Source organism: Lepidochelys kempii, chromosome 1 (genome assembly GCF_965140265.1).
Source record: "Lepidochelys kempii isolate rLepKem1 chromosome 1, rLepKem1.hap2, whole genome shotgun sequence".
NCBI classification, from domain to species: Eukaryota; Metazoa; Chordata; order Testudines; family Cheloniidae; genus Lepidochelys; species Lepidochelys kempii.
In genome coordinates this window covers 222,195,040-222,216,371 of record NC_133256.1, presented here as the reverse complement: position 1 = coordinate 222,216,371, position 21,332 = coordinate 222,195,040, and the positions used below count along the sequence as shown (strand labels likewise).

The 21,332-nt window shown below is 41.1% G+C and overlaps 1 protein-coding gene across 1 annotated transcript in view; it reads right to left on the bottom strand.

Annotated features, from left to right (window-relative positions):
- LOC140907760 (potassium voltage-gated channel subfamily KQT member 1-like) overlaps positions 1-17,195 on the bottom strand; it is a 744,155-nt gene extending 726,960 nt beyond the window's left edge. The window contains exon 1 of the mRNA XM_073334512.1: positions 16,792-17,195. Coding sequence (XP_073190613.1) covers positions 16,792-17,195 — 404 coding nt within the window. The remainder of the gene's footprint in view (positions 1-16,791) is intronic.
- Between the last annotated feature and the right edge of the window lie 4,137 nt (positions 17,196-21,332).

Sequence of the window (21,332 nt, the reverse complement as noted above, 5' to 3'; positions counted from 1 at the left end):
CTCTTATCTTCTATACTACTGAACTCCCAAGACTGAGATCATTATTTGCTCTCCCATTCCTTAACCTTAAAGTTCCATAACCTTCACTTTCCTGAAAGCTGCATCAGCAGCTCTTCCCTGATATGGAAACATATATGAAAAACAAATAGTTTGTCCCTCCCCTGACACATCCCTCCTCTTTCAAATTTACCTGGGGTAGACATCTCTCCAGTAGCTACATAAAGAACTTCGTTGCTTGACTTTTAATTTGTGTTTCATTATGGAATCACAGACAGCAAAGATGCTGCAGGTGGAAGGTAGAAATTCCATTCCTCCCGCTCTTTCAGACCCTGATTATGTGACCCTTTAATGTTTACTGCTGTTGTAGCTACTTTTGTCCCAAGATATCAGAGGCAACATGGGCGAGCTAATGTTTGTTTTGACCAACTTCTGTTGTTGAAAGCGACAAGCTTTAGAGCTTGCACAGATCTCTTCTTCAGGTTAGAACCTCACCCACCTTGTCCCTTTACATTTAGTTATTTCTCTGCATAAGTGATTTTAATGTAGGCAATAGATGAAAGCTCTCCTTTTTTCTTCTATTTCCCCCATACACTGCAGCTTTCTGATTTAGGGAAAACTTGAAAGTCAAGCAAGTCATTTTTTTCTTTTCCATGTGCCATCTAGGTAACTGAACAGTGCAGGGGGTGGCTGATCAATTGAAGTTAAAAATAAAGACTAGTGTCTCCTACTAGACTGGTCTCCACTAGAATGTTACCTCAACACGGTCTTGAGGTGTTATGTTAGCTAACAGTATTAAATACCACTATCCAGGACAATCATGTCAAATGGCTATGAGTAAACCCTATTGGAAGCTAGGTTCACGATCACCAGCTGGCATAATGCTAAACATTGAGAACAAAATCATATTCAATGTGTTTCATCCTCATTTGAAAAAAAAAAACAAATTTTCTAATAAAGTACACAATGAAGATAGAAGCTATTAGAAGAAAAAATAGTTATTCCTTCCTTCAAGTTTTATATAACTAACATGCTATTTGTAGTAAGGACTGTCTCTTCATCTACTGTAGTGAAAGTGCTAGACTATCTTGTCAGAAACAAGGAAAAAAAAACAAACCTATTTACAAATCAGAAAACCAAGACAGTCCACAACAGATAGATCCAAAATGGGCAGTTTAGGACTGCAGCTGTTTAGGTTTGGCTAAATGTAATGGGTCAGCCCTAAAAAGGCATGCTAGGAAAAGTTCCTATTAAAAAAAAAAAAAGGCAAATCCTGCAATAGAGAAAGTTTAATGAAAACACCAAAGAAAAGCACCCATCCCACATGATTTCCAGGCTAAGAGCTACTACCATATTAGTAGTAGTATCACAATAGCATAAATAATCCAGACCAATGAACTAAATCTGCTCTCAATGTCTTGCCAATAAATAATTTATAGTGTGTTTAGGCACTCCAAGTGTGATTGATTCAAAAGAAGTCACACATGGTAATTTTCAGTCCCCAAGAAAGAACCAAGTTGCTGGGGGCTCCTCTGTTACATAAAAGATAATCTAGCAGATAACTTTAGAAAACTAAAGCTCTATCTTCAATGTGAAACTATAACCCATATTTATTTTTGATTTTGGGCTTTTTGCTTCCCTTTGCTCTAGTGACATAAATGTAATGAGTTACTCCAGTATACTGGAGTAGAAGTTTAATATCTTAGCTGCTTTTCAGTAACCAAGGCAAAAAGAGAGGACACTGAGGGTAATGTGTCCAATTATGTACGTGCAATTATAGCTGACCAAGAATTGGTTTGTTTTTGGTGTTGGACAGCCTAGTTACCCAATGGAGACTTCCATAGCATGCAATGTAGCCATTGATTAGGAGAGCGAATGGGTTTTCCCAGCAAAAAGGGGATTTTTTTTAAGTGGCTAATTTAGGGGCCTCTTTGGCCTAGGCATATCCTTCTTACATGTTATATAAAGCAAGTAATCATCACTCCTATGGGCTGGAGTTCTCACTTTCTTTAAATATGATTACTGTGGTTTACATTTGGGAATCATGTGTTCCAGTAAAACATTCTTACCTTTCAGCAGCTTTTATCCAAAAAACACTCTTGTTCCTATGGCCTTTAGGCAGCTAACAGAGTTGCTAGCTTAACCAAGTAGGTGAAATTAACAGAAGGCTGGCTGAATGCTTCAGGGACCACTCTGTATCAGTGTCACAGATTCTCTTGGTTTTATATAAAGCCCCAGATCTTGGATACAACTAACTGAGAATGAGAGCTGGTCAGAAGTTTGACAAAACATTTTTCCATCAGAAAATGCTGATTTGTCAAAAATGAAGCGTTCTGGAGGAATGCGTTTATTGTCACAAAAACTTTTGACCGAAACCATACATGTTCCTGACAGAAGCCTGGCTGGTTTTCTGACTGCCCCCTCAGCTGCCTGACTAGTGGGACATTTCTGATCCCACCACTCTGTGGAAAAATTCACACATCCAACGTGTTTTTCCAAATTGTAAAATTTTCCACTGAAAGGAAAGTCTAGTTCCCACACAGCTCTAGTGAGAATTTCTGCTTTTACCTTTTTCTAAAGCACCTAGCCCTCATGGTTGCATAGAGCGGCCAGAAACTGTGACTGCTTTTGAAGTGTTGGAATTTGGCAACAGTACGTTCTCCCACCTCACTAAATCCTACTCCACAAGCTGTCCTTCTCCTACAGCTAGAGCTTGATTCAAGCAGAGAACTGTTCTGCAAGCCGTATACCTTTAGCTAGCTAAAATGCTTTGCTATCTTCTTTAGGAAGCCACTGATCCAGTCTGGACCAGCAACTCCACTCTTCTTCACCTCCCAAGCACCGGAAATACGTAATTTATAACAATAGGAGAGAACGGGTGAAAAGGTTCACAAAGTCCATGCACACAAAGTCCATGCATAACCCATTGGAAGTAGTCATGAAAATCCTAAGATATTTCATTTCTCAACACCCTACATACAAGCACCTATGACCAGTCTCTGTCAGTCCTCTTCCAACCCTGGATAGCCACCTCAGCAAGAACTGCCCCCAGCCTCTGCTGAGAGTGCCCCAACTCCCCCAGGCCCTCTCACTGTTTCCATGAGTCCAGGTCTCCAGCCTTGAAAATGTCAGCTCCTCCCCTACCCTTAGCTGCACCTCAGAGCCAGCAGTTATGTCCCTCTACTGCTCCCTGACCTTCAGCCCTGGTTCTCCAAGTTGGACATGCCAGCCAGCAAACCTCTCTTGCTGCTCTTCTGACTTCAGCCTTCCCTCAGGAACCACATACAGTCTGCCAGATCTAGTAACCTTCACCTACTGAGAAACTCAGGCTGCTCTGACTCAGCAAATCTTTCCTCCCTGTAGGTCCCAGGTGCCCTCTTTTAAGCCTAATTGGGAGGCAGCAGATAAGACACAAGGGTACTGCCTCTGCTCCTTCTTAAAGGGCTAGTGTCACCTTAAGACATTTTTTCTCTAAAGAGAGGGCAGGCTAGTAGGGAAGGAGTGGATAAAACCCTCTTATGCACACAGCCTTAATCTCACCAAAACTGTGCCCTACGCTGCCCCAGCAACAGGTGTCTTAGATTTCACTCTGAAAATCTAGCCACCCTAGATCTACATGAACTTTTCCTTTACATCTTGGTTGTCAGAATAGGTAAGTTTTAGAGCCAATGAGTTATTTAAAAGATTAAGCAATCTTTCACTGAGACTGAATGGTTCACTTTTCAAATTGTATTTTAAGCTATTTAATTACAATTATACTGTGCCGTTAAACTTTGTACTAACATTTCAAGGGCAAACTGCTTAGGTTAATACATGCATAATTATCTTTAGCAGGGTAATAAACAACCACCTAGCAAAGGGATGACAGCCCACTAACTCTTATAAATATGCATCCAGTACGTATAAACTCCTACACTTCTGTTGCCATGTGGTTTAGTCTAGCTTACTGAAACCAAGTTGAACATTTCAACAGTTTCAAATATATTTTCAGTGCTACTTCAAATTTGCTCAAGTACGTAGCACTATTTGACATTCTGCAAATAAACTTTTAACCATTGCTACTTTGAGAAGATGAGGTAAATGCCTGCCACGGCTAATTTTGAATACTTCCTGTCTAGCTAAACACCATCAGGAACACTACTCAGGAACTGATCTACCCAATCTATTTGTCTCTGGTCAAGTAAATTGCTGACTCAGTTTCCCCATCTGTAAAATGGGGGGGGCTTATTTCATATGTGTGATGTGAGGAATAACTAACACTTGTAATGCACCTTGTATTAAAAAGCAGTTTATAAATACTAAAAAGCACTCTTATTATGGCAACTTCAATCTATATCTGTATAACTGGTCATGGATGAGTTTTGAGTGAAGGAGACCAGTGGTCCTTCACAATAACTTTGAGTTGCAAGCAGAAAAACATAAAATGTCTTGCCATTTCAGACACTTTTTATGAAACTGGCACAAATACGAGTTATTTTTTAAGCTTTTACATTCCATATTAATATTTAGCTCTTCACAGCTTCCAAGTTCTTTACAAGTTAACATAATTCCCTTTTGAAGGATCTTAAGTTTTTAATATAGACTATGCCCTCCCCCCCACCCCATTCTATTTGCACCAATCCAGCACTGACAGACTGTGTTCACACATGCTCTAAGTTTGACAGCAATACTTAATGGGGATCCACTTAACTTCTTAGAGAATCTGTTTTTCTACACCTTGTTTTCCCTGTGGCTAAAACTCTCTAACTCAATTCTGTAACCTTAGTAATTCCTTTGAGTACCTAACATTTGGTATCCTCCACTAATTTTTGTGCCTTCTTGCATGTTGTTTTCTTTTATTCCCATTGTGTCTTGTTAGATGGCATATGCACTTGGATGTGTTTTCCTCTTTATCTCTTTTCCACTGCAATCAAAACACGATCCTCTTTCTCCACTAAGTACAGCACACCAACACCTTCTATTGCATGCCTGGTAATTCCTCTAAATGTCCATGCAGCTTTCACTTGTGTGGCAAACATGACTTAAAGGATCAGTTTTCAGGATTTTAATATCTTTATCATTGTGCTCAGGTGTGGAGAGCTGCTCTGTAAACTGAAAGAAAGAGCAAGCCTGTTCCACACAGCTTTATTCTGCTAAGTGACTCCTTCAGCAAATACCACAGCCTTCACCATGTGTTGTACCCCTCACTTTGAGTCTCCAAGGGTAAGATTTGTGAAGGGACTTAGCCACTGCAAGACTGAGCATCATGGCGCCTAACTTTTAGGAGCCTAGAAAAATCATAGGAACAACATTATGATCCACAAAGCAGAGTTAGGAACCCATGCTCCTTTTACAAGGAATGGGGGAGAAGCGGGCACTTAAGAATGTGATCCACAACAGGTAGCAGGCTGGGGGGAAGCCATCGAAGCTAGTCAATGGGAGATGCCGACCAGAGGGATGTGTTGCCCTCCCCTCTTGCAGAGTTGGTCTGGTCTGCAGGGAAGCACCGATTGCTGCTAGTGATCCCTTAACAAGAACCAGTGGCCTGAAATCAAGTAGTTTAGGTGCCTAAGGGGTTTCTTGCAGGAATGAGTTTAGCACCTGCATTGCTCCCCACAAAATGGGCAGGGGCAGGGGGGTGAGAAAGACTCTGTAGCCTAATGGTTAGGGCACCCACCTTGTAAGTGGGAGACCCAGGGTCCAGTCCCCTTGTTCCATTCAGTCTTCCATTATTTATCCACTGTTTCACCATGAGAGACTGAGGGAGCCCGATCTGAGAATATCCCATAGGTCAGTGGTTAGAGCACACTCCTGAGTGGTGGGAGACCGCAGTTCAACCCCTCTCTGATGGGGCAGGGCAGGGTGGGGGAATGAACCTAGGTCTTCTACATCCCAGGTGAGTGCTCTAAACACTGGGTGGCAGCACCATTTTTGCTACCACCTCCTCTTCCAGATGGATTTTGAATAGGAGCCTCTTCTATAAGCATGCTCAGAGGTCAACTACTGTATCAGGCCCAGCATGCAACAAGGGCAGGTGAGCACCTATCTTCCCCTAGTTCGTGAATTGCTCTAGATCAGAGGTCCCCAAACTGTGGGACACACACCCCAAGGGGGACATGGAGGAACCTCCAGAAGAGGCGTGGCAAAAAGTTTGGGGACTGCTGCTCTAGATTTTAGGTGGGAGGTGGGCATCTGGATGCCTGGAGGGAGGCAGCAGTGTGCATGCTTCAGGATCTAAAACTTGTACCCAGAGAACTTTTACAGAGAAAAGTTAGGTGACAAATGAGTTTAGGCGGCAGCCAAGCAGAAATATCATGAATCACAATGGTGCCATGCACAAGAACTTAGACACCAACCTTTGGAGTTTAGGCACCGAAATTGCTTCGTGGATTGCCCCTTTAGGGGCTCAGTCATGCAATGTGTTACCCATCTCACAGAATCAAGCCTTTAAAGCTCACTCCTGGAAGATGTGGCATGCCCTCCATTCCCAATGTGGGCACTGCACGAATCACAGAATTGGGCCCTAAATCCCTTAAATTTGCAGCAAGAGCAGATTAGTGTGTAAAGTTCTAAGGGAGACCAAATGGCCAATGACTTTCAAAAATGTTTTCTTCTGTATGTCTTTTTTTGGCAACAGGGACTGAAATGCCACAGTAACTCAAATACTGCGGTGCAGTACTTGTTTTTAATGGTATCTACTTTACAGTCTTTCCCATGAAACTAAAAATCATGTTTTTAAAAATGTGCAGTAAATGGCATACAAAAAAATTCCACCACAATCATCAATAATGCTAGCGAAACAAATTATGTGTCCCCATGGATTTAAAGAAGAATACAACCTTAAGACTTGTGAGAATCACAAAGAGAAGTGTATTTTGTGTTAAAGCATATGCATCCAGTGGCAACCTCCTCCCAATCCGTGACATTCATCCAGTCAAACACGCCACCTTAAACAGTTAAGGAACATGCCCTTTAAGAAATAAATGAAACTTTATTTAGCTTTTTTCCTAATCTTTTATAACTTTCCATAACAGATTTCACTTCTTTCTTGTATTGTTCTCAGATACCAGAAATAGAGCAGTACGCTTACACTTTGCTCAACCCCCTAGCATCTAAAGTCTGCTATACCATGGGGGGAAACCTATCAACAGACAGGTCTGCAACTGGTGTGTATGCCAAATATAACTAGTATATTTCTAATTCAGAACACTTAGCAGCCCAACTTCTGTGTAAAAATTCTAAACAGTGTTTCTTACCAGTACAAGCAATTACATAGAGAAAGTTTAATTCAGTAATACCTTAGCGAGACTATTGCCACATTCAAATCTGAATTTTGATTTTGAAGTCATGAGACTCACACATGCCGTCATATGCGCCTTATGGCTTTGAACTTTAGGTGTTATTTATGTTGTGCATATTGTAATCACATCACTTGGGGACTCTTATTAAGGGGAAATATCTGTCTGCACTCTAGTGATACTTGTTCCAAGGATCCAAAAGGGAATTAGAGGGCGCCCTAGAGATAAAGAATTACAAATAATGGGCTCCAAGTTCCATTTACTGATAACAGTAAGAGAAACACTATGTTAATTTACTCGCTGAATGCTTTTAGCAGTGATTTTCAACTTGTGGTCTGTGAACCTCTGGGGGTCTACAAACTATGTCTAAGATTTTCAAAGGGGTCTGCACTTCCAGTTGAAAATTTTGAGGGGTCTGCAAATGAAAAAAAATGTTGAAAATCACCGCTTTTAGTATCAGTAAATGAGAGTTGTTACATTAGAGGTAGTCTACAGAAAGTCCACAAGTTCAAGCCTTCTATAATTTTCCATGTACGAACTATTTACTGCTAATGATTAGGGGTCGACCAAATTTGCGGCTGTGAAAATCATGTCACGGACCATGAAAACTGGTCTCCCCTGTGAAATCTGAAGGCAGAGCAGCAGCTGCTGGCTGGGCACCCGGCTCTAAAGGCAGCGCCACAGCCAGCAGTAGCACAAAAGTAAGGATGCCAGTACCACATCACCCTTCCTTCCCCCCTGCTGCTGGCGGCGGCGCTGCCTTCAGATCTGGGTGCCCAGCCAGCAGGCACGCTCACCTCTCGCCCTGCGTCAGACAGTGCCGCCACCAGCAGCAGCAGAAAAGTAAGGGCGACAATAGCACAACACCCTAAAAGGCCTGCGACCCCCTTTTGGGTCAGGACCCCCCAGTTTGAGAAACACTACGGAGAAATCACACATTTCATGGGTTGGCACGGAATAAAGAGCAAATTTTGCATCCATGAAATTTGTTATTTATGCTGTGGCCAATCTGCAAAAAGTGTTACTTCTCCACAATTTAAGTAGACCCCGCTAATGAGCTCTGAAACATGACAATACTTAGCTAAATATTTTTAAAATGTAAACTATAGCAGCAGCCCTTAATTTTTCAATTGCCTTAGTCATTAACATTACCACAGTATTTCCTACACTAAATTTAGGGAATTTAACATGAGAAAAAGTAAGGATGAATAGTTAAATACTCAGATCAGGAAATGACAATATTTAGGGTGCCTTAGCAACCGTAACTCTTTTTCATATTTATATACATTATGATACAGCCTTCAACTACTGGATCACATTATTTTCACAGGTTTCAGAGTAACAGCCGTGTTAGTCTGTATTTGCAAAAAGAAAAGGAGTACTTGTGGCACCTTAGAGACTAACCAATTTATTTGAGCATGAGCTTTCGTGAGCTACAGCTCACTTCATCGGATGCATGCCGTGGAAACTGCAGCAGACTTTGAATATGAAAAAATACCTCCTCCCACCCCACTGTCCTGCTGGTAATAGCTTATCTAAAGTGATCATCAGGTGGGCCATTTTCAGCACAAATCCAGGTTTTCTCACCCTCCACCCCCCCCCCCCCACAAATTCACTCTCCTGCTGGTGATAGCCCATCCAAAGTGACAACTCTTTACACAACGTGCATGATAATAAAGTTGGGCCATTTCCTGCACAAATCCAGGTTCTCTCACCCCCTCACCCCCCTCCCAAAAACCACACACACAAACTCACTATCCTGCTGGTAATAGCTCATCCAAAGTGACCATTCTCCCTACAATGTGCATAATTAAGGTGGGCCATTTCCAGCACCAATCCAGGTTTTCTCACATCAGAATTTTTACGAAGAACTTAGCTTTACATCCATGTCTTTTTTCCTGATACGCTTTCATTCTTGTGTACTTATTTTCAGTGTTATAATGATTCAGTATCTTTACTGACACACTTTTTAATCTTTTCTCTAAGGCATGTATTTTAATAACTTAGCCTCAGATCCTCAGAGGCATTTAGGTGCCTAACTCCCATAGAAATCAATGGGAACTAGCCATGTACTATGCAATTTCTTCTAAAGCAGGAGCTCAGCATTTATTGGATATAGTCTGAAAGAGGCAGTTGACTAAGCTAACTTAGTGGCAGTCTAGGGCCTAAAATGCCATGCTACATGCCAACAAATGTTCACTATTACTCTTTGTAGTTATACTTGCACCATTTTACACCACATGCAACTGATTATTCCATACTTCTCAAATGACTATAAGGGTTTGTCTGACATATGTGGAATATTACTTCAGATGCTACACAGCTTGGTTGCGTCGAAGGTTGTGGAAAACTCTAACCCAGAGTTTCTAATACCCTGAAAAGAGAGAACAGCTGGAGATTCCATTAAGTCCAATTGGGGTCTTGCTACGGCTGATCAATTTTACAACTCAGATTCAAAAGTAGATAGAAAAAAGCCGATGATAAATTAGATGAGAAACAATATGTGATCATATAAAGTGAAGTACTGAAGTATAATGAAGATATGCCAGGGGTCAGTTAAATTTGTGCATACAGTCTTGGTCAGTTGCTGACTTGACTGCTTCACCATGGGATCTTAAAGTTCTCTTAATATAGGCTTTTAAAAATATATATAGTCTGAGCTGGGGAGGGGGTTGAAAGGAAGAAAAACCCTCCATAATGTGATCATGTATGGCTTGATGATCCTAGAATGTCCCACCCCTACACCACATAAGGTCTCCAGTACAAAATCCCACTGCTGTGCTCCTTAGAAGCTGTGTAGCTCTTACCTGACAAGATACTGAAGGAATGAGAAGGCTGCTGTTCGTTTGGTTTTTGAATACACCTAGGTGAAGTAATCTGGGATGTTTGCTCTAAGAATAAGATTTTTCTTATTTAAAACCTATACAGTATTTTTCACTCAAGGACCTCAAAGCCCTTTTTGATTACTACTTAGACCTCAGCATACCCCTCTGAAGAAGGTATTGCAATCATCATGCTGTAGTTTAACCATTTGTATAAAGTAACCTTTAACATTCACAAAACAAGAAAATAGCATAGGTGGGAAAAGAACCCAGGAGTCTGTCAGCTAGTCCTCTGCTCTAACCACGAGGCCAAGCTGGGGTGTGAATCTAGCTTGTACTAACCTGGCGGTGGACCAGGTGTCCATGGGGACCCTGCTGATGCCTGTTAACCATTTGTTCGTGTGCTTTGATCTAGTCCCCTTTCAAATAGGACTAGATCAAAGTTCATTAATGAACACTTAATGCATGTCAGCAGGGTTCACATGGTCAGCTGGTTTATGGCAAGCTAGTGCAGGATAGATTCACACCTCAGCTTGCCATCAACATAGACAAGAATTTCATCTCCCTTTTCAAACAGTCCTTGTTTTCTCTGCTGAGTGCCAACGTGGGTTTCAACCTGTGCTAACTGTACCAGTGATTATAATGTGAACATCTGTTCACTGAGAACTCGACTGAGGCCAAAAACTTCTTTCTTATCTCCTGCAACAGACATGAAGTCGTCTTCACTACTGACTTGGCCCAGACTCAAACCACTTGCCTATAGGGGAAAGGTTCACTCAGTCATAATAAATCCCTGAGCCATCCTGATGTCCCTTCCCCCACACCTCCATCTAAATTATTTTCAGCGACTAAGCCGACTATACTAAATACTAATTCATCCATCTTGGACAGTAACAGTGTCTGTGATAAGTTAATAGTACCATCAACTTCACATTTTTACATTGCTCCATAATACAAATAAATACAAATGTAAAAGGTTTCTGATGCAAATATAAACCTTGACTTAGAAGTCAAAAGGGGCCAGATTCTCTCACCTATGTAAAAAAGGAACACTTCCCATGGAAATCTGCACATTACCCCACAGCAAGTTGTTGGGAAAGCGGTATTTACCTCCATGTAGGAAAGGCTACAGGGCCCTTGCTAAGCTCTCCTCCCTCCAGGGAGCCATGGGAGGCCAGAGTTGTTAACGTCGGTCCTGTGCCCCTCACATCAGCTCCAGCATGTGGCAGCTCCACCTGGGCATCTTGTAGTATGGTTAATGAGCTGTACTGAGCATATATACAACATTTGATGGGGAAAGAGGGGGAAACAGTAGGCATCCCCACAGTCCTCCCTTAGTCTGCCTGCTCCCTTCATGTGGACACAGAATAATACAAAAAGACCTCTGCAGAATGCAGTGGTGGGAAGGACATGGCACCTTGAAAGTACCTGAGTTTTTCTTCCATGCAAAAGTGTGTAGATCCACACATGGATCTTTATGTGCAGCTCAGAGGAGTTGTGATCTGCCCATAGAAACAAGTTGAACTCTAAGTGAAGGATCTCTCCAACTTTCAAAAAGCACTGTCAGATACACAGACCACTGTGCATCACGCTTATCTTCAGTCTTGTACTCAACTTCTAACTTCTGTGTCTGAAACTAATGGGCCAAGCTCTGCTCTGGTTTACACTAGTGTAAATTCCATGCAGCTCCACTGACTTTAAATAACTTTCATTCTTTAACTGAGTGGAGTTACACCTGATTGACACTAGTGTGAGGGCAGAACTTGGTCATATATATATATATGATTACAAAGTAGTGGTTCTCTTGGTTTAACTTTCCTTTAAGCTGGAGATGATCACTTTTCCACCATCAAAGTCTCTTATCTTCAAGAGAGTAGCTGTGATACACTAACTACTAAGTGTAAACTGTGAAATTATTAGAATATTTAAAAAAAATAATATTTGCACTTCTATCTTGATGGCTGGCAATGTCCATTTTACTTTGAAAATCTCTGGTTCAAGGGTAACAGACTACAGCAATTCCCAACCTGCCATAATACTGGCTTAATAGCAGAAGGAGATCATCGTGTGAATAAGAAACATTTTAGTATCGAATATGCAAGTTCTCTTTTCAATAGCAAACAGTACTAAAGCAGAATACGTACAGGTTTCCTTTTGGTCAACTCTTATCTTAAGTTTCAATGACAGAAACGTTTTAATGAGACAACACAAGTGAATAAAGATAACAGGGCTTGACCCTCAACTCTATGTTAGGTTTCTGTACTGTTGTTTCTATAAATGCCCTTGCTTTCCAACAGGGTGGCCACCATTAAGTAGTAGCTAAGAAATTCCAGTGGCAGTTAATAAAAATAATTTTATATCTTTCTTGTTGTTTGGTGCTGCTCAGCTCACTGTATCTGACACAGAATGTCCTCTCTATCACTTGCAGTCAGAAAAGAACAGAATCCTTATCTCCTTGCCAGGATATGAACAACCAGCTAAATCAAAGTCGTTTCCTTTTCTAGGGTGCACATATAACAAAAACCACTTCCCCGCCATCAGCCACAACTTTCTTGTGTCTTCATATTTGCCATCTGGGACTTCATTACAGTGAACCTCAGCTGCATCTATTTTCTGACCACTTACCCCTTCCCAGTCAGCTTCTCTGCCCCTGAGATCTGGCATGAAAACTGGACTGTGCATTTGAATCCTAATGAAATGTCTCTCACCAAACTCTTGGGAGGTCCCCGAAGACCTGGACACATAGCATACCCTGTCACATAGTCTAGAACATTAGTCAGATAAAATGTATTTACTATGCTTTGTGTTCATTGTTATCTGATTCCTAAACTGGGGTGGAATCATTTTGTCATTGAGGAAAATTGGCTGCCCTTATCTTTTTCCAGCCAAAGGGCATGCCTATGCTAAATGAGATATTTAAGAAACCTAACAGTATTTTAGATTATAATCCAGCCACTTGTTATTCAAAATGCAAACTAACAAAATGTTTCACCAAGATACAAAACATATAAGATGTCCCAATCATAGCTAAAGGATTTAGCTATCTGGATTTGCATAGTAACTTCAATTAAATATAATCTACTTTCATCTTTTTTTACGCTCATAGTAGAAAGTAATTGGAGGAATAAAAAGCAAAACTTTGGTGCATAAAGGGAGAAACACATTACCTATGTCTTATTAAAGTGAATTTGTCTGCCATGCTACAATACCCCAGGGTCAAAATTACACATCACACAACTACTTCAAAAACAAAATCTGAGGGTTATACAGTGCTATCTTGGCATGTGAGTGGGATTTAAGCAAATGCATACAATAGTTTAGAACTAAATTCAAGCAAGGCATTCCTGTGTCTGGACTAAAGACCATATGGTCAGCAGCTGGACTCTAAGATATATTGATACCCAATTCTTTAAGGAGCTTCAGTAGGAACAGAAAAATGGTTGGCACAAAAGAGAATCAAGACACCATATACTGTGCACCACTGCTATCTCTGCTGCCCTCTATTCTCCTTCTGCCCACAAATTTAATCTTTCATTCTGTTCATGAGAGTGCTTTCAGGGTTCACTTGTCCAAACTTGCGGTCACCCTGCCTTGCCTTTTTTCACAGTATGTGCACTTTTCATAGCTGAACTGGAAGTACCTGTCTTTTTTTATCTGACTCCAGTCCCATTTGGATATTAGTTCCCCACAGGTTTGTAAATGACTAATGTTGTCACTGTAGTATGTGAAGAATTTGAGGAGAGTTAATGAAAGCTGTGCATCCAATTCCCCACATTCTACACAGAAAGATTTAGTCATAAAACTTCAGTTACATACAAGAAAGAAGGGCATTAAGATCCTAATGATCCATGTAACACATGGATCACTTACAAATTAATGTCTGTAATGCATAAATGAAATGGGCAACATTTTTAAAGTGTCTTTTTAAGACACCAGCTTAGTTTAATAATAAAATTAATAATTACATTTCATCTTTTGATACTCAGTTTTTATTCATGTCATTATGGCCTTTACTCATATTTACTATTGTATGGTATATCTACACTTTGTAAAAATCCTTGTACTGTAAATGTATATACTATATGATCATTAGGGAGCTAAAGCACTTAGGTGGACGCTTGGATGCAACTAATGTCTAAAGAATCGTTTACAAGTTTTCTTTTAATCAAAATAAGCACTTCTTAGTGAAAAGTTTTTAACAGTGGGGTGGATGAAGGAATTAAGTGGTTTTTAGTTTTACTAAAATCATTATGCCACTAAAAATAATAATAATAATTTTCTATTAACTCCAGTGGTGTCCCCCAACTGTGGTCGAGTTTTTTAAAAAATCACTGCCACAAGCACAAATTAAAGGTCAACCTTAGTTTGCTCTCATCATCAGTATTTCACATCTCAAACGCATTTTAGTGAGAAATAAATCCCAGTCTCAAATAGGCTTAAACCATGACCATTCACATATTTAAATCTACACAAATGAAATCTGTTTAAGCCTTAGGCATGATTATATACTATAAGTATAGTCCTTGAAAGAGGCCCTATCCGTTTACTTGGCAAAATTTCATGAATCAAAACCTCATTTGATAAAACCCAAGATAATCTTGAGGCAGAATGGAAATAAATAGTAATAAGACTATCTACTTTATGACTAACAGAGGCATCATGGTTTACCCTCATTTTAAAACATTGCTGTATCTTTCTAAGTGTTTTTTCCAAAAAGTAGGCATTTGACACTGACTTGCTCACTTGAAATGTGTGATGGTTTTCTAAGGATAAGGAATGCATGATCAGGCCCTAAGAAAGCACCAGAGACAAACACAAGAGCTATATTCTCCACTTTTCTTCATAACAAAGACTTTTTTTTTTGTCTCAATCTTAATCTCAGTCAATGGTGAAACTCCCACTTGATTCAATGGGGGCAGGATCAGGCCCTTTACTGTAGCAAAAAGCAAATAATAATTACTGTTAAGGTATGTCCCATGGCAGCCCATGGCAGAGATCTTCCCAGCCTGGGTCAACAGATTAGGACTCGCCAGAGCCGGCTTTAGGGAAAATGGTGTCCTGGGTGAACTTGTATTTTGGCTCCCCTGGCCCGCTGGGTGCCACCCATTTCCCTTGGCCTCCATGGGTTCCCAGGCTCCCCACCCCTCTCCTGTGCCCCTAACCCCTGCACTCTGCCCACTTTGCCTAAACCCCTGCACTTCCCTCCTGCGCCTGCTAATCCCTGCACTCCCCTTCTGCGCCCACGTGGGGAAACTGACCTGCATGCACGGAGCAGCTGGCATTGCTGCTCGCTCCTTCCCCCCCACCCCCCCATGCTGCCCCTCCATGCCCTAGGAGGCTGTGAGTGGAGGAGCGACATCAAGGCTCCCAGCATCCAGGTCACTTTCCCCACCTGGGCTGTGACCTGGATGCACGGAGCGCTTGGCATTGCTTCTCACTTCCCCACTTACACCCCACAGGGGGCACAGAGGAACATTGGGGAGGCAAGCAGTACCTGTGCGTCATCACTGCCTCCCCCCGCCCAAACCCACCCATCCAGCCACACTGCTCTCCCCTCCATCGGGAGGAAGCAGGGAGCAATCTAGGCATGCCCCCACGCGGCACTCCCCTGCCAGCCAAGAGCAGTTTCCAACACTACACTGGCAGCGCGTGTTCTGCGCTGCTGCACAGCGCCCCCCTTGACCAGGGCACCCTGGGCGGTCGCCTGAATGGCCCACCCCTAAGGCCAGCCTTGGGGCTCGCAGGACTTGCGCTACTTCACTAAAAATAGCCTTGTGGGCAGCATTTCTAAATTTCAGCTCGGGCTGGAGCTTGGGCTCTGAAGCCCACCCCTCTCCCTAGGCTTCAAAGCCGAAGCTCCAGCCTAAACTGCAATGTCCACACAGCTATTTTTAGCGTGGCAGCATTGAGCCCCACGAGCATGAGTCTGTTAATCTGGGCGGGCGGGGGCTCACTGCTGCCCTTAAGCAGCATGTAAAGTGATAACTGAACTGTACTGTCCTGGTGGATGCTATAAGCAGCTCAAAGAAAATATTAACAGCTGTATTAATTTGCTACTACACGGATAAATCAAAGCCTTCATTTCCCCTCACTGTGTACTGCACAAGTGGTAAAATGACTAACTTGCTGCAAAGCTTGTATGGAATACTGATAACTCCAAGTTGTGTAAATTAACCCAAACTGAAATTAGAAGTGTAGCATTCAGGTGTTTGTACAAGAAGTTGACTTCAAAAAATGGCTTGAAGTCAGTTTTGCAACTGCAGGATGATCAATGCACATCTACAGTCACATGATGTATCTGACCAGAACTAAGTCTTATACATCTCCTTGTCTACTGGAACAATGTAAATAAATTAAGACAGAGATTAAAAAAAGTGTGGTGATAGTACTGGACCATTTTTGTCTTGGATATAGCAAGGATGAAGCACAGTAGTTGAAAGAGAAGCCACAAGTAAAAATAGAAATACTGAAGGACTCCAGTGAACCACACTAGAAAAGTTAACATGTATAAGGCCTGATCCTTTTTGGAACAAGTAGTTCCATCCATTTCAGTGGGATTACTTATGTGAGCAAAGACTCTCCATGTGAGTAAGGATGCCAGACTGACTCATAGTACTCTGTTTTCCGGTAGACCATGAGTGCACATTTTCATATAGCTCTTACATCAGAAATTATGTGAAAGTATAGGTACTTACACAGTAAAATGGTAAATAAAACACTTCCATCCACTAGGCCTCTCCAGGAAGTTGTAGACATCTCCCTGCATACTAGTTTTGGTTAAGTAAGGGCCATAGAAACACTTCGTAGTGTAGGTCCTATGGATTTCACTTTCTGTCATAGGCTGGTTGCTGAGCTGGAATGCTGAATCCTTTGTGTCTTCCTCAGAGTTAGGGGGAATTCCTGATCCATTATTCACCATGGTATCTGAAGCTAGTGCCACTGAAGAATATTGCTTATTGTTTAGGTTCCCTGTGACTTCCAACAATCCTGAAGACTTCCTATGACCATGCAGACTACCTAACTGGGCGCTGGAGCTTTGACCCTGACCACAGAGGTTATACATAGAGTGCCCACCAGTTTCACCATTACCACAGGACATTCTGTAATGAAGCACAGGTATTGCTAACCCTGATCAATATTTAAAATCATAAAAGAAGGTATTGTATATCCTTTCTGTCCTGGGTGTTCTCCAATAACTGATAAGATGTCTTTCTGCCGTTATCCTGGAACTCCTCTGTGACACAACAGTGTGAGCCACCAGCCTGTCACCTGTTGTCACTCAGAGGCTCTGAAATTAAATCAGAAGAACATATTAGACAATGGAGACACAAGAAGTAACTAGACGGTAAGACTTTTGTAGGGGGTGGAAAACTTAGATTCAATGTAATGACAATTAAACAAAAACAGGCTTAAAGGTTACTAAAATAGCACAACACAAGTAACAGAAGCACCTTACCTTCCTCTTAGGTGATTCTATCAAATCATTTTAAATTCAGTGAATACAGAAATCTCCTTTCCTGCAGATAGAACTGCTACAGCTGCAAATTTATCAGTGCTTCTGTTTTCTGAGAGTCTATACATTGACTATAAGCTCGCTGTGGGCTAAAGCATAGTATACATAGGTTTAAAATATGAAGCTTCATTATTATGTTGCATTCTGAAAGACTTGGCTAGGATGTCTACATTGTAGAACAATTTTAAGATTGAGAATGAGCAATTTCAGACATAAGAGGCCTGATCCTGCAATTGTAACTCCTGATGTGCTCAGTTTGAGTTTTGCTCAAGCAGCAACAACAACGAAACAGGACTGGAACTTTATTATGCTCCTTTAACTCACAATTTTGGAAGATCTGTGTTGTTGCAGTTTCTTTAAATGAAAGCTATAGGGCCTGATTCTGTTTTACAACAACTTTATATTGGTGGTAATTACACTGACCTAAGTGAAGTCCTGTTGGTGGAACAGTGTGGAAAATTTGGCCAATAAAGCTCAGCATGTACTTCATAAGACAGATTTGAATAGCTATAGTCTAACACCTACTAACACATGTCTACATTTATTTTTATATCAGAGTATAACAGTTTTGCAGGTGTTAGAAGTCTATTTTCTGAAGAGACATTTTTAAAATTGCCTCAATTCTTACACATGTCCATAAAAATATAAATATTCCAAGTTTTGCTTGCCCTCACAAAAGCAAGGCAATACGGGAATTACTGCTAAAATGATGGCTAGAACTCAAGTCAGGATGCCTATTATTTGCAGTTGATTTGCTCCTCTGTCAGAGAGGCCTCAAACATACCATATGATCTGCTATTACCTCAGCATAACGGAATAATTGAAAGTGGAATTTCAGCCTTAATTGCCTGGTTTTTGTCAAATTAAATTTATTTGTTCTGTTGCTTAAGATCTCAGCGCATGAGTGAATAAATTGTCATTTTAATACTTCTAAGCAGAGCCTCTCTTCCAAGGTATTTCATGAAATGTTTACATGGGGTAGTGGACTTGTTACCAAGTCAACTATTTTTTTCCTTAATGCATTTTGCAATGAGAAAAATATCCTTGTTAATCACACAGCTGATGGATAAATACTTCTAATCTCAATTTTCTCTAGCCATTTCCCTCCGTGCTAAAAAGCTATCGGGAACAATTGCAAATTTAAAGCAAGAAGCCTTTCAGCCCACCCAATTCACAAGAGGAACTGAGGTTAAACAAATATCAGAACTATTCTCACTCATTCCAATTCATTTTACAGGGCTTAAGGGTAACCAGACAAGTGCTACGAACAAAGGTCTGTTAACCAGCATTTGCAACCAAAGCTACATCAAAAACTAGCGTGCTTAATCCAAAAAAAGGAGATTCCACACACACACAGAAATAAAATGAAGAAAAACCTGAAACCATCTGGCAAGCAGCACATACTCTCTCCTATTGTACGTCCCTTTTCTCCTCTTCTCTGCTCCTCAGCTACATATGGCAGATTTCATAGGTGCAGAGAGAACTGTTGTCTGACTCTGCCCCCTAGCTTATCAAGCCCCACCCTCACCCATCCAGGGTAACCTCCCTTGTATCTCCCTTGTCTGTTTTTCCTTGGAAGTAGGTGTGAGGCAAAAAAGGAATTAGGGACTCCCAGTTCTGATAGTCTTATCATGTCAGAGAGGAGCATTTGTGCTTCTCTGCTATTATGTCACTAGCAGCAGACATAAGCAATAGTTTAGATGTTCAATTCTCCCCCTGCCCCCTTGACACAACCACCCATCTTTTCCTACCTATGTATAACTAATTAAAAGGATTAATAATGACATTTCCTTCACAACCTTTTGAATTTAATTATGCACTGGTACGAGCTGGGTCTATGCCTTTGCAGCAGTCTCTTATATTCAAGAGCCTAAGCAGGCTGCCTATCTTTTCTCACTGAAGATTTGGTGAAGCCAATAGCAGAGGATCATTATGTGTGCCTTATCTATACCATGTCAGGATGGATTTATCTTTTTCTTCATTGCCTTTTCTGAACTGACACTAATTTTTCTTATTCCAATGGAATGAAGAGAGCACCCAAAAGGAAGACCCCTCAGCATTATGTTTCTCAGCTTGTTGCTGAGCCTTGTGATCATGCCAGAAAAGTTGTTAATTCTGATTTTTTTATTGTTTCACTTCTTTGAAACAAAATAGTTTCCTGTGGGGAATGCCAGGAATTTGACCCAGAGTTTTCACCCAGTATGTGCAAGATCACTTATCTAAGGGTTTCAGAGTAGCAGCCATGTTAGTCTGTACCCGTAAAAAGAAAAGGAGTACTTGTGGCACCTTAGAGACGAACAAATTTGTTAGAGCATAAGCTTTCATGAGTAGCTCACTAAAGCTTATACTCTAATAAATTTGTTAGTCTCTAAGGTGCCACAAGTACTCCTTTTCTTTTTACCTAAGGGTGAACCAAAGAAACTAGAGTGGGAAAGGCCCATTACATCCACTCTCCTGGCAATGCAGGACTGTTGCCATTTTCCTTTGTTTTGTACTCCAGATCTAAATGTTCCTAACAAGGAGGCTTGCATCGTTTCCCTTGGAAGAATATTCCAGTCAAACACTTTCAGGAAGTTCTTAGTTTCTTAATTTTATCTGACTGCTCCTAGTTGCACCTGTATGTACAACCGCAAAGAATTTTTCTTGTTCTTAGGTGTGTACCGTTTCAAATATTTGTAGATGTATCATGTTAATTAGCCCTTAGCTATCTATAAACTAATCTATACACATTTACCTCTTTCCACAAGTCAATCCCTCCAGAACACTGAATTTTTGTTGCTCTCTTTCATTTGCTTCTTTCTAGTTATATAGTGTCCAGATAGTGCTGAATGTGAACCATAGAGAAGGATTGTCACCTGCCTGAAACCATACATGCTCTTCCAGAAAGGTGGCCCAGTTTCAATGAAAAGTTTGAGAGTCTGTCAGAAAACCTGGCTCATGTCTTGGGTCTCTTACAAAAGTTTTGCACCACACTGGCTTTCACTCACCCTTTGCACCTTATGCTCCCTTTTGCCTCTATTAACATCCTCTATGATTTCTTCCTCATCCTTTCATATGGCAGTTTTCCAACTGCAACAATTATTATTGGTTGCACTCATCCCCAAATCCTCTCAAAAGTACTTGTATTTCTATTCCCACGTGAAAATTGTCCAGCAAAGTTATTCAAGAATAACATGTATCCAAGGCCATGGAAATAATTACCTTTGAATACCTCTGAGCATTTCAAAGCATTTTATAGACAAACTACACAACATTCCTGTGAGAAAATATCCTCACCATTCTGTAGAAGAAGAAATCAAGGCACCAAATAATGACAGATCTCACAGTGAATATGAAGCAGCAATAGAACCCAGATTGTCCTGGACTGGGAGAGGAAGGATTGTCCAGTGGCGAGACTGCTACCTTGGACTGTTGGGAAATATGGGCTCAATTCCAGTTCCACTGGTCAAGTTACTTATCTCCGTGCCTCAGATCCCCGTCTGTGAAATAGGGTTGGGAATTATCTTTCTCAAAGGGGTGTTGTATAGTTTCATGGTCTATAAAACGCTTTGAAACCCAGACAGCATGCAGTACCTAACAATGCTTCCCTACCTCACATGGGTGTTGAGAGGATAAATATGTTAGATTATGAGCAGAGATAGGGTCTACCTATTGAGGAAGGGGAAGAGCATCTTTGCATACAGACTGGCTAACCTAGTGAGGAGGGCTTTAAACTAAGTTCAA